Here is a 17150-nt window from a genome sequence, read left to right as displayed (position 1 = left end):
ACTCCTTGCGTGCATTGACGCTGGTGGAGCTCAACATTGCAAGAATTCCAAGTACTCGCGCCCCCTGCGCCACAACAGTCTCGTCATTGTCACGTCTAGCAAACACCTTTTATCGTCTGTGTCCCCTATTCTGTTTTTTTCCTCGTAACTTGCTTGTCTTCGCTCGATGATCGGCGATGAGAGGATTTTTTGCGTTTTCTTCGGGCAGCCAGGGATGACGGTCCTCCAGGATCCTCGGCTTTTACGTGCATACCTTCCCCTTGAATACTGTATTTCTTCAAGATGAACGCGCTTCGAATGAATCTGCGGTAAACCGCGAAGAGGCCGTAAAGGACTCGCACCTGCGGTGGAACATAATAGAGGTAGCAGACTATGTTAGAGACGCTCGGGTTTGGGTGGTTGACGGCCTCGCCTGCCATCGATCGGCGACGGCCGCTTCGAGCAAGTGCATATCGTCGCAAAGACTGTTACAGAACTCCTATTCCACGTGAGCGGCTTCGTGAAAAGGCTTGCGTGCTTTACTTGAGGTTTTATTGTGCTCAAATCCTTTAATCGTTGTTAAAGGCAGGCTGCAGGCTAAGCCAAATCGCCTGGACCCGCCAGCTAGATCGCTTCCAACGGGTTGCTTGCAACGATCGGAGCAAGCTGGTTGGACTCTTCTACAAACTCTTTCCTAGGAACACGAAAGCGGCTAGTTTAAACCCTAGATTCAATGTCGTGGTCACAAGATCTACTCCCGACATTAACGTCGTGCCTCGATCGCCACTTGATAATACCCTTGCTTAGGTTTCAGGAGGAAACCGCGCCAACTCGCGCGGAAAAACGGGATGCGCAACTCGCGTTGCTGCACACGCTGGTGCGCACAAGCATGATCGACTATGCACTGGAAGTATGGCAGGAAATTGAGCAGGACCAGCCACTTTCTGAGGACGAGCAGAGAGGTCTGGAAGGGCGTGCTGCGCTGGCGGAAAGGCGAGAATCAATAGTTTTGGCACTGAAGACGCTCCATATTGAGGTGCGTCCGCTGCTCCAGGCAGTAAGCAAAGTGGCAAAAGAGGCGCAAATCAGCAAGTCCGATGAGGCTGGCATCGTGGACGATAAAGCACCGCCGAGAGTGAGCCTGGATTTATCGCCAACATCGACAAGCGATACCGCGAAGATAGACGGTGAAACTGAGGCGAGCAACTTAGAGGAACTGCCACAACTGGATGCTTCCGTTTTGGACAAAGTACGCCAAATACGGGACGTATTTTCCGAAGACCTCTTTGATGCCCTTTATGAATATGCTCGCTTTCAGTTCGACTGTGGAAACTATGCAGAGTCACGCGAGTTGCTGCGTCTATATCGCGCGCTCGTGCCTGATTTAGACTGGGAACGTGACCTGGGGCTGCACTGGGGAATGCTGGCCTCTGAGATCCTCGAAAATCGTTGGGAACCAGCGTTGCAAGAAATTGAAAACCTGCGTGCATTTATCACCTCCTTGTCAGGATCGAGTTCGCCCGTGCTGAACCCACTGCAACAGCTTCAACAACGGACCTGGTTGCTGCATTGGGGCCTCTTTGTGTTTTTCCAAAACACAACCACACTGAATTATTTCATCGACCTGGTATTCTCACTACATTCGTCGTCTGGCGCGGGCACTGACCGCAATGTTTCCGGCTCGATCGGTAACATCGCCAGCGAACGTTACTTTACGGCCATTGAAACCAACGCAGCACATCTCTATCGCTACGTCGTCGCTGCACTCGCCATCTGCAACAAACGGCAGAAACGGAACCTGTTCGCTGAAGTGGTGCGTTCTATCGACCTTGACGGAGCAAAGTTGTCCAAAGACCCTGTTGTAGGTTTTGTTGAAAGTCTCTGGGGGAACCTTGATCTGGGCACAGCAGAAGATATGCTTCGAGAGTGTGAGAGCGCACTGCGTCAAGATTACTTTTTGCGAGACTCGGTTGATGCCTTTCAGGAGAGCGGTCTGCAGCTGATCTTTGAGATGTATTGTCGTACGCATGATTGCATCGACTTGCACGGATTCGCGGATCGACTGAATATGGATCGTGCTCGAGCAGAGCGCTGGGTAGCAAGTCTCGTACGCAGCGCCCGCCTGGATGCAAAAATTGACGATCGCCGCAATCAGGTGCTCATGAGTTACCAACCACTTGGCATCTACGAGTACGTCATAGATACGACACGCTCCCTGACGTACCGAACAAGCTCGCTGGGGTACGCTCTTGACCGAGATACGCATCCATCGGGTGGTACAGGACGCCTTCGGGGCCACGGACGCACAGGCCGTGGACATGGCGGCAGCGGCAGCGGTACCGGTGCAGCGCCGATGGGTGGCAGCTCGCGATCCGGTCAACGAGAGGCGCGTCGCGTCGAGTAAATCGCATTGGGCCATGGCGCTAGCGGCGGGGAGAACGCTTCCATTCATTTCGCCCCAGGAAGTCACGTAGCGTTCGAGAAATCAACAGCTACATGGTCGCCGATTGTATGCCATGGAAGCGAAACCTGTATATGCTTTCGAATTCGATGAGCGCATCCATGAATGGTATGCTCCGAGTCCAGGATTTCGGTAGAGACGCATTGCCTCAAGTATTGCGGATCAGGCGCATTCCGGTGATGTGTCTGGATCGTTGCAGCGCGCGCGCTGCAGCTGCAATAGATGATGTGGACACTGCTGTTGTTTCTGCCAGCTTCCTGAGGCTGCTTCACAAGCTTCAGTAGGCGTTCTGAACTTGGACATAGAAGAAAAGCTTGCGAGTGCGGTATTGAGTGCCGACAGATTCGATCAGGCAACCTGTGCACGAGTTTTCATTTCGAGTTTAAAAACGCAGCGCGCCTACGCTCATCGGCAGTAACCTGCGTCATGCGCATTGGATGCCTGCGGTCCAGTCTTTAACCACAGGTAGTTGCAAGCCACCGGGGAGAATCGCAGAGGATCCGTTCTGCAGATAGTAAACAAGTCCACCTAACTCTTCCGACTCCGGACTTAGCAAAGACTGTGGTTTCACTCTTCAATATCTTCATCTCCTATCTTCGGGGCCAAATAGTAAGCCAAATATCCGATATTGTTCATGGAGAAGTTGACCAAGAGTGGAGCATCCTTACTCAGTTTGATCTGTGCGCGCGCACTCAAAGGCGCCGCCTTGCAGAACAAGTTCAAGTACTTTAGTGCAAAGCTCTGCTCCACCGGTTCGTTCATTACAATATGAATCGCCTCCTCCGGCTTATCCACACCGGTACTTTGGCGCAGAATCACGCTTCCACTCCCTTCGTCACCACGAACCGTAAAGCGGACGCCCTCCTTGCTTACAGAAATGCGCACGGAGTCGCCCATTGTGGAGAGATCACTCACGATCCGACGCAGTTCCGCGCTGGGCAACTCTATCTCAGCGTGATACATGGATTCGGGGATCTCAAGCGTTTCCGAGTCAATATCCATCAACTTGAGATGGAACTCGCTCATGCGATCTGCGTTCGGCGATTCGAAGAGAAAGCGCACCGTGTCAGCACCTTCGAGTTTGTCCACAGTGACAGTGTCATTGTTCGCCGCACAACGCATGATCTTCGACATAGAGTTCAAGTTAATACCAAGCGATTCAGGTTTGTCGACTCGGTAGAGGTCGAAACCCTCGCCACGCAGAAGCAGTGTGACGAGCGATACGTGAGCGTTGTCCATAGCCTGGAGGGTGATGCCACTCTCAGTGCACTCGAAGTTGGCATCCTGGACTAGGTCCTTGATAGCCTCCAGTATTTTCTTTAAAAGCAGCGCTTCCGGAAAGCGGGCCTCGAACATGTTTTCACAAAGGCTCTTCTGTGAATATTGGGTACACGCCAACGCAGGGCAGAGAGTACCAGGCGGGAAGAAGCTTGCCGCGGGAAATTGCCGACCGAGGCGCGTTCGAGCAGCGTCCGCGCGCGTATTTTGGCGCGCATCGGGCAGTTGATGCACGTTGGCCGATCTTCTTCGCACCCATGTCACATGAGAGTATTACGGATTCACTCACTGAACTTGGGCAAAGACTCTTAAGTTTAGGCCTATTCCAATATCATCAACACCATCCTTTGCAAGTTTCTTGTTACTGATCATTTTTCTCTTTCATATCTTCAGCTTTACATATACCGGTCTCTCCTGTCTGTCCAACGCGGTTGTACGCAGTTGAATGATATTGATCGTAGCGTTGCAGTCCTCGATATCGCCGCCTCCAGCTGTTTTCTGATCGAGGGTTTGCCCAGACCGGGAATCCCCGATTGTGCGCTTGATACCAGCATACGATGGAGCATCAATCGCTACGCCTCCTTCCAAGTTGCACTCATCGGGGCTTCCTTCGAAGACACCGTGCAGTTTTCCAGTTCTTTCGTGCGCCGAGCCCGCCTTGAGCGTCAGCGATGGCTCCTAAAGCGCCGGTGCGATCGCAGGACAGACACAGAACGGCTTTGCCATATCACTGAGGGCGTCAGCTTGAGGTGTTCGGCTGCTGTCCACACAATTCATGCACAGGCGGCGGTTGCGACATGCGCGTCGTTTGCGATAAGGGAATCGTCTTGGCATACGGTCGCGCTGTACCCGCTGCAGGGGTGACACTTGAGACTGGTCAGGCGTTCCCTCAGATGCACACGAGCTCCTCGTCATCCTCCTCTTCCTCCAAGGGCCGCCCCACGGTACCTGAACGCTCCCCTCACCACCCGGTACATGCCCATGACGGGTGCAGAGTGCCCCCATGGGTGCCCGACTCCGTTGCGCGCTGTGCGCTACGTTTGCGAGCTTGTTCTGGGCGATCCCCTAGGAGCGGACGTCGTACGCTCGACGTGCAAGCGCACCATGTTCCATTCGACAGAGCCTGTATGGAATGCAACGTTGTCCGTGGTGTAACGAGTGGCCGACGGAAAACCCAGGCTGGAGATTTGTTCGAGAAATTTGGATTTATGTTCACTCATTTCGTGCTAAGCTGCGACGCGTCCTCTACAGGAAGCGATCGCTACGATCGCTCAAGTTCGAGTCCATAACCGTATTCCGTGCAAAGAGAACAGACAGGAGCCTCTAAGGCATATTCCGTGGGACTTGTGATGCTTCATTCGAATGGAGCTTCCCTGATGTCCACAATAGGGGACGATTTGTCTTCGGAACGGAACCGATCATCGGACCTGAATCGGGCGGTGGTCTTTCAGCATGAGCTTGTGGGCACGTCGCCAAGGGACGACGCGGGCTACTACGTGTTCTCGTCGATCCATCGGCGCAAGTCGCTGTGCCCAACGAGCATCCTTGCAACAAAATAAGCGAAACCCCGGGAAGTCGGTGATTTGAGCACACTCCTGGCTGTCCAATTTGACAAGTAGAGGCTTGAACGTAAGCGTTGGATAATGGCATGTATTGATTTACGAAAACTTGCTCTAAAGCGTCCTGAAAAATGGCGATTTCGGTAACGTAACAAATTCCGGCGGCAGAGCGTCGTGTTTGCAAGTCCCAGAGGAAAACAACGCAACCTTAAGCTACGGTGTAATCCTTACGCCCTCACTGCTTGAATTCGAGTGTGCAGGCTGTACACCTGGGAAGGGTTCGCAAAAAATCGCTAGCCAGGTACAGGGCGGGCGTTCAGTCTTTTATTCTATTATTCCACGGCTTTAGATGTCTCTAGTCACAGAATGGCTTTCGTCCTCAAATAACGAGCACTTCAGCACGCGCTGACGCGCAGCGCACTGGATCATCGACGCCATTTGCAACGCTTAGAAACATTTTTGTCTGACCCAGCGTTGCTCAGATCGACTGGAGCAGAGGGCGCTCAGACGGTTTCTAATTGGCCCATAACTGAACCGAAACAAAGGGCGCTGTGCACCTTCTACGCATGCACCAGGAAACTGCCCTTGCTTCCAACTGCACCAAGAGCGAGCAGAAAGGGCGCTCGTGGACACTTGCAGTAGCGCTGCCTGGATCCGTTCTGGCTAACGCGCAGACCCCGGCGTTACAGACGTACCTTGCGGGGCAGATCGCGAGAGCACTTGCAATCTTTGAGGTAGATGAGGTCATTATCTTCGCTGAGCGTGTCCGTGCAACTATCGCGGGCACCGTTTCATCGCCGTCGTCGACGGCTTTTGATACCCATCTAGCGAGACTTTTGCAGTATGCCGAGTGCCCTCAGTACCTGCGACAGGCGCTTTTTCCGCATACGCCTGAACTACAGTACGTTGGACTGTTAAACCCGCTGGATACACCGCACCATCCGCGGCGGCACGAGGGAACTCCGTACCGCGAGGGGGTCGTGGTACCCGCTCCAGACACTGGCGCAACGTCAGACCGAAGTCGATACGTTCACGTCGGCTGGGACGCTCCTGTAGCTGTCGACACTGACATGCCGTTGCCCGTCGGACAGCGCGTTACAGTGCGATTCGAGAAACTAGAGAGGAGTGGACACTATGTTGCGGAACAAGGCTCGAACCGTAAGCGTAAACGGGATTCGCATCCGTCTTTACATATGCAAGGCTGCTGGACTTGGACTCGGGCCGTGATGGTCGCTCGCGATGAGCCCCGCGAAAGGCTTGGGCTTTACTGGGGCTACAAAGTGCGACTGGCTGCTAACTTAGTACAGGCTCTGTCCACGAGCGGCGCTGATGTGAAAATAGGTACCAGCGAGCGGGGCACCGACCTCTTCGCTACCCTCTGGGGTAGCTCTGCCGAACGAGCTACGGACAGCACGGCGGCTGAAACTGAAATCGATGGGGCGAGTGCTCGGAGGGCGTCATTCATTCCTCCAGGGGGTTTCCGCAAGCTTCTCGTTGCATTTGGTGGAATCCACGGACTCGAAGCAAGCTATGGCAGTCCGGACGTCGCAAAGTTGTTCGACGCCTACGTAAATGCTTGCCCGCATCAGGGGAGTCGCACCATCCGAACCGAAGAGGCGCTTTTGGTGGTTCTCTCTGCGATGCATCCGTGGATCCGCCACTACGGCCGCAAAAGCGCGGAACAGATTCGCGCTTCCTGCCGGGCTTGATCGGCAGAAAACAGTGGTCGTTTAAGGAAGCGCTAGAGCATCGATGCGCGGTACGCGAATTTGGCAGCAGTTTCGCTGTTCATGGCATCTTTGCCCACAGCATCCGCAACCTCTCCAGCAATAACTCCAGGATTCGTACACCAGCCGGTTGCCGGAATCATCGAGAGCGGATTCTTAAACGTCCTGAAATGCGGCTCACCGGAGGCTTGCGATGGTGCTGCTTCATGCACGAAGCGGCACTCGCATGTAACCGCTGCGCACATACGTGTATTTTGAACCGGCCACGCGAGGATACGGATATCTCAGCCTCTAGTGCAGAGCCTGACTTTGTGCATGCGGGTGCATGCGTCATCCTGTGAGCCCAGGGATGCCGCCGGGGCAGCCACTACGTAAAACGCGTGCCATGACGCGCAGCATCGATCCCGAGGTGGGGCCATCACGAGCGATTGTTATCGTGGCGCCCCAGGCAGGCACTCGACGGACAACTGTGGGGAGAGTTTGTCCCACGCATGATCGGAAGACGCAGCGCTCGGGTCTCGCTCAGAATGGCGCCCGCTCAGGGTCACATTGGCGAGTAGGGTCAGTAACCCGATTATTGAGGGCGTAAGGGATGGCTGGTCTTCGTTTGAGGAACTGTGTGGCGTAGTGAATTTGCAGCAGGCATCGACCGCTCCCTGGAAGAAGAGCACCTTCCCCGACGATGAGGAATCTGCAACTAGCGCGAGCAGATGGCTGTATAGGAGCGTTCATATCAGGGCGACAGCACGCCCGGCTGCGATGCTGCGCCTGTATCAGATTAAAGTACAAGACTGAACGCCCGCCCTGTACCTGGCTAGCGATTTTTTGCGAACCCTTCCCAGGTGTACAGCCTGCACACTCGAATTCAAGCAGTGAGGGCGTAAGGATTACACCGTAGCTTAAGGTTGCGTTGTTTTCCTCTGGGACTTGCAAACACGACGCTCTGCCGCCGGAATTTGTTACGTTACCGAAATCGCCATTTTCAGGACGCTTTAGAGCAAGTTTTCGTAAATCAATACATGCCATTATCCAACGCTTACGTTCAAGCCTCTACTTGTCAAATTGGACAGCCAGGAGTGTGCTCAAATCACCGACTTCCCGGGGTTTCGCTTATTTTGTTGCAAGGATGCTCGTTGGGCACAGCGACTTGCGCCGATGGATCGACGAGAGCACGTAGTAGCCCGCGTCGTCCCTTGGCGACGTGCCCACAAGCTCATGCTGAAAGACCACCGCCCGATTCAGGTCCGATGATCGGTTCCGTTCCGAAGACAAATCGTCCCCTATTGTGGACATCAGGGAAGCTCCATTCGAATGAAGCATCACAAGTCCCACGGAATATGCCTTAGAGGCTCCTGTCTGTTCTCTTTGCACGGAATACGGTTATGGACTCGAACTTGAGCGATCGTAGCGATCGCTTCCTGTAGAGGACGCGTCGCAGCTTAGCACGAAATGAGTGAACATAAATCCAAATTTCTCGAACAAATCTCCAGCCTGGGTTTTCCGTCGGCCACTCGTTACACCACGGACAACGTTGCATTCCATACAGGCTCTGTCGAATGGAACATGGTGCGCTTGCACGTCGAGCGTACGACGTCCGCTCCTAGGGGATCGCCCAGAACAAGCACGCAAACGTAGCGCACAGCGCGCAACGGAGTCGGGCACCCATGGGGGCACTCTGCACCCGTCATGGGCATGTACCGGGTGGTGAGGGGAGCGTTCAGGTACCGTGGGGCGGCCCTTGGAGGAAGAGGAGGATGACGGGGAGCTCGTGTGCATCTGAGGGAACGCCTGACCAGTCTCAAGTGTCACCCCTGCAGCGGGTACAGCGCGACCGTATGCCAAGACGATTCCCTTATCGCAAACGACGCGCATGTCGCAACCGCCGCCTGTGCATGAATTGTATGGGCAACTTCCAAAAATGGTGAAAAAGGAAATATAATGCCGTCATCTAGGTCTTTCGGCTACTGACAATGGAACTTGAGCAAAAGGAGGGACCAGCGTATCGTAATCCAGAAAAAAGGAGAAAATGGGACCAGTCGCAGCAAAAATACGTAAATGCTGGCGTTGATGACATTGGATGAGGCCGAGGCTTTAGATTCTTCGCCCAAAGTCGGTACGTGGACCAGTTGCATTGAAGTTTGACATTGGCCTAGCTATATTCATCGATTCTGCACCATGAAAACGCTAGTTGGCGTACTGATGCGGTGCCGGGCTCCGCAGTCGCAACGTGCAGTCTTCAGAAAAACCCTTGAACGCAGTTGGCAAGTACGTGCATCCGAAGTTGGAATTAGCTTGGCAGAGTCTGTTCTCTTGTCGGTAGATAGTTTTTATTCGGCAGCGGCCGGCTCCATATAAAGGCAAGAACAAGTATCATAATCATAAAGCAGAACCTTTTGTAGTCTATTTCGCGCGTGGAACGGGAGCTTTCGTACTGTCCCTGCTAGCTGCTTGTGTGCGCGGAGAAGAATGGAGGCGTAACCCGTTTGAGTTCGCTGGAAGCATCCAAGTTTGTTGTGGACTGCCAGCGCTAGCGCCACCCTTCTGTATGGCTGCGTTTTGCTTCTGCTTCTTGCTGCTTTGTAAGGCAGTCTCTTAATGGTACGGCATACGTGTTGCTTGGTGCGTCCTAGTAACCAGGCATGCTGAAGATCAGCTGTCTCGAGTTTATTGAAAACTGTCACACGAGTGATGATGTCAAAGACGGAAACGCTATGCGTCCAGCCACACGATCCCTCTTCAGTATGACGTCGCACGGGGCAGAGTGCTCGATCCCTCGGGCCGACATCAATGAAAGCATCGCAAAGCCGCCCTTCGACGTACGACAAGCGTGGATACGTACCCAGCGCCACAGAAAATTGGCCGAGCTGGACTTGTCGCACACAGGTTCATTGGACGCTTCGCGCCTCTACACCGTACGGCACTATGGAAGTAGAGTTGGCGAATTTCGGACAACGCATACACCAGTGTGCGTAGTAACTTTCTGATAGGGTCCGGTGCAGATCCCGCTAAGACTGAGACGGTCCGGGGCGTGAGCTATGCCTCTGATACTTGGCATGTTTTTGATGTAACTTTATGCAGAAAATACAGCATTTACGATGTACCCTTCGAGATGCTCAATCTATTTTCCGAAAAGCACCAGATTTATTGCCAGTAAACCTCGGGCTGACAATCCGCATACAGCTGGAACAGACCGGTTACTACTCGCGTTCCGAAGACGGTGATTTTCCTCGATCTGCAGGAGGGGTTCTTCATATATAACATGCAAAATCCTGGATGACATATGCAACGGTTCGGAGAGACCTGTCTACGCAGCACAGAGCTGCCCGCTACGGGGCGCAAACCATATGATACTCCAAGTTCGGCCACATCGTCCATGATGGTGTGAGCTGTCTATTGATCGAGCCACGAGACGCATGGCACACCCCTGACCAATTGCTTACCAGAAACCGCACAAACCGAGGCAACACTCGAAGGTCAGCGCCGCACACAGACCAGCCGCCATACCTTCGCAGCAGGCGTAGAGACACCCCCGCGCAAGCTGGTCGTTCTGGTCAAAGTTCGTGTTCTGATACCGCCCATGCGCGTTCGAGTAGGTCCGCTGGGCGTAATAATAGTGTCGGGAGGTGCCGTCCGGCAGGGCCTCGCTGTAGGCATAAGAAAAGTTTGGGGGTGGCGGTGGCGGCGGCGCCCCCGCAGGACTGTAAGCATAAGCGACGCCGTTCTGCGTCGGAGGCGGCGGCGGCGGCACAGCATTCGTACCTGTCTGGTACCTATACACGCTACTAGAGTTCGCTGCCGGAGGAGGAGGTGCGTACCCGTCACCTTGGTATGGCTCGTACACGTACTCGGGGACGTCTCCGCCTTTCTTGCTCATAACAAATAAATTCGCTAAGTCTCAGGCCTCCGCGGAAAGAACTCTAGAGAGAACACAACTAAGCAGAACGGTTTGCTTCGTGGAACTGTAGCACACCCAACCACTACCGATCCGTCAAACAAAACGCACACCCCACTTCTTGGAGTCTCCAGGCACTGCAGCGCCGTGCGGCACAGATACGCAGAGGAAACGTGTCCAGCCGTCGGGTCGCCAGCAGCGATGCGCTGCGACGCTGACGCGTCCCCCAGTCGGGAGGCATATTTCGATGACAAGACGTTTATATTGACCATGGATCCCAGATTGCGGGATGGATATTTGCTTTCGGGAAAGCGTCCACTATGATGCACTTACCTTCAAGCTTCATTTCTTATACTTCCTCGAGGATATACAGGTTGTCTCGTACATTCTATCGTGCAGCAAGTGCCTGGCGTCAGCACCAGATGTAGCGCCTACCGCTGGTGCGGATGCTGCACGGAGACAGAACGGCTTTGCCATACTACTGAGGGCGTCGGCTCGAGGCGTGGTGCACCTGGCATCGTCTCGGAGTACATAATAGTTCTGAGAGTCTGCAAGCTGCGCTGACGGACGTACTTTCTGCGGCAGCGCGAAACGATATACTAGGAGACCACCGCAACAGGGCGACGCCCAGACGCGGCTTTGTTGCCCCTAGTCCCAAAAAACTGCGTTGCGGACGAGCTGCGCAGGTCTCGCTACAGCATCCGCCACTTTAGAGGCACACCGAGCACCAGCCTAGCAGAATCGTCCAGCTCGCAGGACCCTCCGCCTGTAAGGTAAACTTTTCCACAATACGAAAAACTTTCATCCTTTTTACGTTTCTCGTAGAGGAAGAAAGACATTGTTACCTCGTCGCTATTTAATGATTCATTTTTGCTCTTCGTTTGTATAGCGCGGTCGGTACGCGCACCTCCGGATCAGGTGGTCACGAGACACGACGCGCATGTCGCCGTTGAAGAGGAATGGAATCCTAATCTGTAGCGTGTTGTTCTACCCGGCAAATTTTATTTTCATTAAAGTCGTAGCAACGTATATTATTCAGTTCAATTGTGTTTCAACACTCAAGCAAGTGTATTCAAGTGATTTTTCGCTGTTTGGAGCAGAAGCGTTCAGAGAGCGTTATAAAAAATTAAAAATGGAAAGTTATGGAAGTGGAAGCGGAGGATCCTGGGGCCCTGTGTCGCCGGTTGGTGGAGAAACACGAAAAACATGGCGGGGCGAAGAAGAACAGGAAGGGCAGAAGAAGCAAAGGCAGGAGGCCGCACGTCCAAGGCTGCGAGAAAGAAGACAGTACGACGAGATGGTGGTGAAAACCTGTCTTCTTAAACATAACAAGGATCCTCACAAACAAAAGTTGCGAGAGGCCATTAGGAACCGTGTCGATTCGTACTCCAAGAGTATTGTCAAGGCGTCATCAGGACTGATGCATTTGGTGAGGGAGATGTATCGCGACGTGACGCACGTGGAAATGGTCGAGATTCCGGACGAGTTTTTCGATAAGACCTTTGTTCGTCAGCTGATGCTTGGTACAGAGGAAACATGGAGGGAAAATGAGCGGGTGCACGTCCTCCACGAAAACTTCGCGAAATTCTGCTTCGAGGGTACTCGATACAAGGGTGACCGGGATATTTACGACTATGGGGCTATGAAGTACCTCACGAATCTGAAGAACCATTTGAACATGAACCTCGAACGTTTCATGATACGCGCGTGGCTGCACTCTACCCGGGTCTGTCTCGCAATGGAAAATGGGCGATTATCGACGGCATCACGAAAGATCGCAAGCGTGAAGATGAGATCGAATTCGTCGACAAGAAGGCGTCAAACGAGAGCACGAATGAAGCTTCTGTAATCCGTGCGGCTATTCAAGAGCGCCGCGCAGACTTGGGGCTGGCGAATCTAGCAGAAAAGATATCAGAGTTGAAAAACGGTAAGGAAAGATATCATGGCCTCATCCTGCGCTATTTTGTGTTTCTGGACCGAGAGCTCGAACGCAAGGCAGAGATGAAGCTGAGTGGGGAAAAAAATGAAGAGTGGGAGAGACGGAAGGCTTTCCTAACGGGAAAGCGCTTCAACGGCGTTCCGTTGTGCAACATCAAGTCACATTTTGTGAGTATCGACTTCGGCGTCCATAACGGCATCATGAGGGATATCAATCCCGAGTTTGATGCTAGCAGGGAGGACTTCACCGGCGAAAACCGGGAGACGTACTGGAAGGATATCTTAGATTTCAAACGTCTCAAAATGAGTAAACAAAAGGTATTCAAGAGGATGATGGAATCCGATAGAGTAGCCATGTGTGTACACTATGGGCGGTTCAAGACAGATCGTCCAGTCCTGCCTTCGGCTGAGCCCGTGACGAAGCATGGAGAAAAGGAGAAGGAGGATCCAGCGACGCAGCAGGTAGAGGATAACGACTTTGTCGTTGGCGCGGACCCTGGGAATACGAATATCATTACCATCGCAGCACCCAAGCGTGCGGAAGATGTCATTGACGGTAGCTTACGTCAGAAAGACATGCGAACTTTGGGGTTCTCGAGAGCAAGATATTATCGGGAATCCGGTATAATGAATGCAAGGAAGAAAATTGAGACATGGAACGAAGGAATGAAGGATCGCCTGGAAGCTATGAGTGAGGTGACGAGCCGGAATGCGGACTTTCAGGCTTTTCTGAAATTGATGGAAGTTCGTGTTGCTCATTGGGATGCGCTGTGGGAGGAGTATACCAAGCCTCGGTGGATTCGAGTGCGTATGAATGTATACGGTGGGAGGCAGCGGGCGTTCGCGAATTTTTTCCAATCAGTTGAGCGCCTTGAAGGAGGATGAAGGTCAGAGGCTCTTCGTAGCGTATGGGGCAGGGTGTTGGAAGACCCAAAAAGGAACTACGCCTGCTCCAACGACAAGAATATACAAGGAGTGTGCACGGCGTTTCGTTACGATACCTATAGATGAGTTCCGGACGTCCTATATACACCCTGAACTGGGGTGTACACTTCAGAGGGTCGAGATGGAAAAGTGCCAGAGGTGCCCTGAGGATATAAAAAAGTATGGGCCGCTGACGGGGGAGCAAATGGAAAGGAGGGCAAAAGTGCGAGGATTACTCGCATTAGTGAATACAGCCAGTGATGGCAAGAAACGGATGGAATTCGTGAATCGAGATTTTAATGCCGCCATCAATCTAAGGAAATGCGCGGTGCTGGAGAAGAGACCTCCGGAGTTGACACGAGAGAATGTTGTTAGGCAACCCCTCAAAGTCGAACTATATGCGAAAAAGTTGGAAGCAGTAGTGGGTGGCCGGTCCAAAAAGGCTGGAAGGCGTCTGAACGTCAGTTGTATACGTTTCGTCTAGGGCGCGGTTGCCGCCACTACTGTACACCGTTCGCGTCGTTCGACTTTCGAACGGCGTGAATGGTGCGATGGCGGGTTGAGAACCTCCGACCAGACGAAGCTGTAACGTTTCCGTTGCTTCTGATATGCGGTCAGGTGCCGCTCAATGAGCACCTCACGTGCGTCGTCGTTTACTTGGCAAATGCTCAACCAGGTAGTTTGGTTGCTGAACAGCAACGAACGCCTTGGCCTGTGCGCAACTGCGATGGTAGGTTTCGAGCGTTAGTCTGGCTGCAACCAGGGGTAAACCTTGTCGCTGCGGGTCCGCTGAGCGGGCCAGCGAAACTGCAGTTTCGCGTTCACTATCTGGACGTCCCCTGGGACTATGTAGTCCGAGCAGTCTACGTCGTGCCGCGAGACGCCGTGGAGGTGCGTTTCCAAGCTCCGCCCGACGAAGACTGTATGCTTGCGAGCGCCGTGCGCCGTTTCGCGTTAGCGTTACGACTCATGCAAACAGCTGCCGCAGAGTTGCTTCATGAGCAAGGCCTCGGTCATTTGAGCTTTTGCATTGAACGTATGAGCGCTGCGTGTGCGACTCCGTTGCCAGGGAATATCGAAGAGATTCACTGCGCCTATGATGTACCTGTTCATGTAAGGCGTCTGTCGCGGACACGAGCCGAGCTGCATGCACTTTCGGGTGACGCGCTCTGGGGTATGATTGCTGAGGAGCTCTCGAACATATCTAACCGCCAGCAGTGTATCGACGTGGCTGTCATGTCTTTCACGTCAAAAGATGCGAGCACAGGCCGTGTGTATGGACACACAGCACTTGGTGGAGGCACGTTAGCGCTCTTTGGCTCCAGTGGTATGTACGCATGGCCACAGACGCTCTCAGAAGTGCCAAAGCGCTTTAGTGATCGGAGACGCGTAGACTCAATTAACTTCTTCGATGATAGCGCCGGTCGCGGTGAACGCTGGGCCTTGGCCTCCACAACAATTGGCGCGATGCTGCATGAACTGGGTCACTGTCTGTCGCTTCCGCATCCGTGCCGCGGTGGTGGTATCATGGCCCGCGGCTTTGACTATTTCTACCGTCTTTTCACGGTGCAAGACCCAGATCCAGAGCGGGAGGCACACGAACCGCACTGGGATAGGAGTGCTGCTTGCCGCTTGCATTTCCATCGGCACTTTGTTGGTGCACTTGCTGTTGTAGAGCAGATAGAGCCGGACTGGGCCTCGTTCACTGCGCAACCAGCCGCATCACCACTACCATCACCCGAGCGACTAGAGCATGATGCGCGTGTTCCTTATCAGGTTGCGAATGCACCACACGCTTCGGTCACTCGTATGCTACCTGTTACTAACGGCGCCTCCGCCAGTGAACGCCCGAGTCATCCACTACATGCAGTGGGCCGTTCACCGCGCATAACACTAGACGCCAATGGATTCGTGCACATATTTGCACCAAATGGCATTGGTCATATCGGGTACTATGTTGACGGAGATGTAGCCGATCACGATGAGTTTCTAGATTCCGCTCGTCCGGTGGAATATTTTCAGATCGCTCTGGACGACATACGCCGACGTTGCCGCATCCAGAAACCAACGTCGACGCTGCGAATCAGTTGCATCGATCATCTTGGTGAGATAAACGAGCAGGCCGTGTAGAAAGCGCGGATGAAACCGTCCTGAGCGGATTATGGATATGCCGTTGAAAGAGGGCGCACGTAGGCCTCGTACTGAGGTTGGTGGTAGCGGTCTACATGTGCAGCGTGGAGTAGGTTTGCGGCATTCGCTGTGCGTGATGGATTCCACACCCGTGTCGGGTCGAAATGGAACACTGAAGTACTCGATCTGCTCTTGCATTTCGACATTTGCCGAACTCTTTTTAGGTGTAGAGTCTCGAGATTCAACTTGCTGCAATGCGGACTATAGCACTTATATGTAGCTTGGGGATTCTGGGTCACCTTTTGGGCGTCGCTTCTTTGACTCTTTGCCGTTGACATCATTACGCCACCTGGATCCAAATAACTCGCGATGTATTTGAACAAGGATTCGTAGTGTAACCGATTTGATCGTCCAACTGATACGAACAAGCCTCCAAGCTTCATCATTCATTACGAGGAGTTTGCTCAAATCACACTCTAGCCATGTTCTCGATGTTTCTGAGGCAATTCGTGGCGCTGGAATTCGCGCCGCTGGATTGATGCGAAAAAGACTGCTCCTCGTTCCTTGAAGATTTCTTCTTAATGTCATACAGGAAGAGCACTGAATCTTTCGCATCAAATTATCGAGTCCGGTCTAAACACAAATCCTCCTCTCCTTGTGACCATTGTGGAAGCATTATTTGACAGAAGCGTGATAATTTCTACCGGATATGCTCTGGAGGCACACGTCTTTTATGTTTGCATGGCGAATGGTCTTGGGTTCGGACTCAAGTCATCCGAGCGATTGCCTCCTGTGAAGCGTTCGTCAGCACTCTACAAGAAGCGAGCATAGACGGATCGAAGTTACTCACCTTGATCTCCACTCTGGATTTCCAATACAGTACTTATTTCATCATGATCAACATCGCGTTCCACAAATCCTTCCTCAAATGGAACAACGCACGTGTGCCTGCAGAGCGAACAGAACACTCGACGAGTGATCGCCCGGAACGCTTTCGTGATATAACGCTACGGTATTGGGCGCGGGAACGGAGGAGGGTATTGAAAAAAACTTCTGCAGCCATCAAGGCTATGAAGAGAGCGCTGAAGCAAACGCTTATGCGGCACAGGGCGGTAATCAGAACAGATGATTTTGTGGATATATCGGTGCATCTGAAAGCTGTCGAGTGTAACCGCATCGAGGGAAGCACCGACACTGTCCGCAATAAGGTAAAAATTGCAAGTGAAGCATAGATGGCTATGTACAGCATGGCATGCAATGCA

At 53.0% G+C, this 17150-nt stretch overlaps 5 protein-coding genes across 5 annotated transcripts, besides 2 other annotated features; 3 read left to right on the top strand and 2 right to left on the bottom strand.

Annotated features, from left to right (window-relative positions):
* Positions 1-747: part of a sequence feature (possible transcribed region) that runs on past the window's edge.
* CYME_CMS102C (eukaryotic translation initiation factor eIF-3 subunit E) lies at positions 713-2383 on the top strand (the record flags this gene model as incomplete). Its single annotated transcript, XM_005538718.1, has 1 exon — positions 713-2383. The coding sequence occupies one exon, from the start codon at positions 713-715 to the stop codon at positions 2381-2383; it is 1671 nt and encodes a 556-aa protein (XP_005538775.1).
* Positions 2384-3007: 624 nt separating this feature from the next.
* Positions 3008-3796, bottom strand: CYME_CMS101C (probable proliferating cell nuclear antigen; the record flags this gene model as incomplete). Its single annotated transcript, XM_005538717.1, has 1 exon — positions 3008-3796. One exon carries the CDS (start codon positions 3794-3796, stop codon positions 3008-3010), a length of 789 nt encoding a protein of 262 aa, XP_005538774.1.
* Positions 3797-5843: 2047 nt separating this feature from the next.
* Positions 5844-6986, top strand: CYME_CMS100C (hypothetical protein, conserved; the record flags this gene model as incomplete). Its single annotated transcript, XM_005538716.1, has 1 exon — positions 5844-6986. One exon carries the CDS (start codon positions 5844-5846, stop codon positions 6984-6986), a length of 1143 nt encoding a protein of 380 aa, XP_005538773.1.
* A 3454-nt stretch (positions 6987-10440) lies between these two features.
* Positions 10441-10878, bottom strand: CYME_CMS099C (hypothetical protein; the record flags this gene model as incomplete). Its single annotated transcript, XM_005538715.1, has 1 exon — positions 10441-10878. One exon carries the CDS (start codon positions 10876-10878, stop codon positions 10441-10443), a length of 438 nt encoding a protein of 145 aa, XP_005538772.1.
* A 260-nt stretch (positions 10879-11138) lies between these two features.
* Positions 11139-14309: a sequence feature (repetitive element).
* CYME_CMS097C (hypothetical protein, conserved) lies at positions 14302-15888 on the top strand (the record flags this gene model as incomplete). Its single annotated transcript, XM_005538714.1, has 1 exon — positions 14302-15888. One exon carries the CDS (start codon positions 14302-14304, stop codon positions 15886-15888), a length of 1587 nt encoding a protein of 528 aa, XP_005538771.1.
* Between the last annotated feature and the right edge of the window lie 1262 nt (positions 15889-17150).

This window comes from Cyanidioschyzon merolae, chromosome 19, assembly GCF_000091205.1.
Source record: "Cyanidioschyzon merolae strain 10D DNA, chromosome 19, complete genome".
Taxonomy (NCBI): Eukaryota; Rhodophyta; class Bangiophyceae; order Cyanidiales; family Cyanidiaceae; genus Cyanidioschyzon; species Cyanidioschyzon merolae.
The sequence above is the reverse complement of the archived record's forward strand: the minus strand, read 5'-3'. Positions and strand labels throughout refer to the sequence as shown.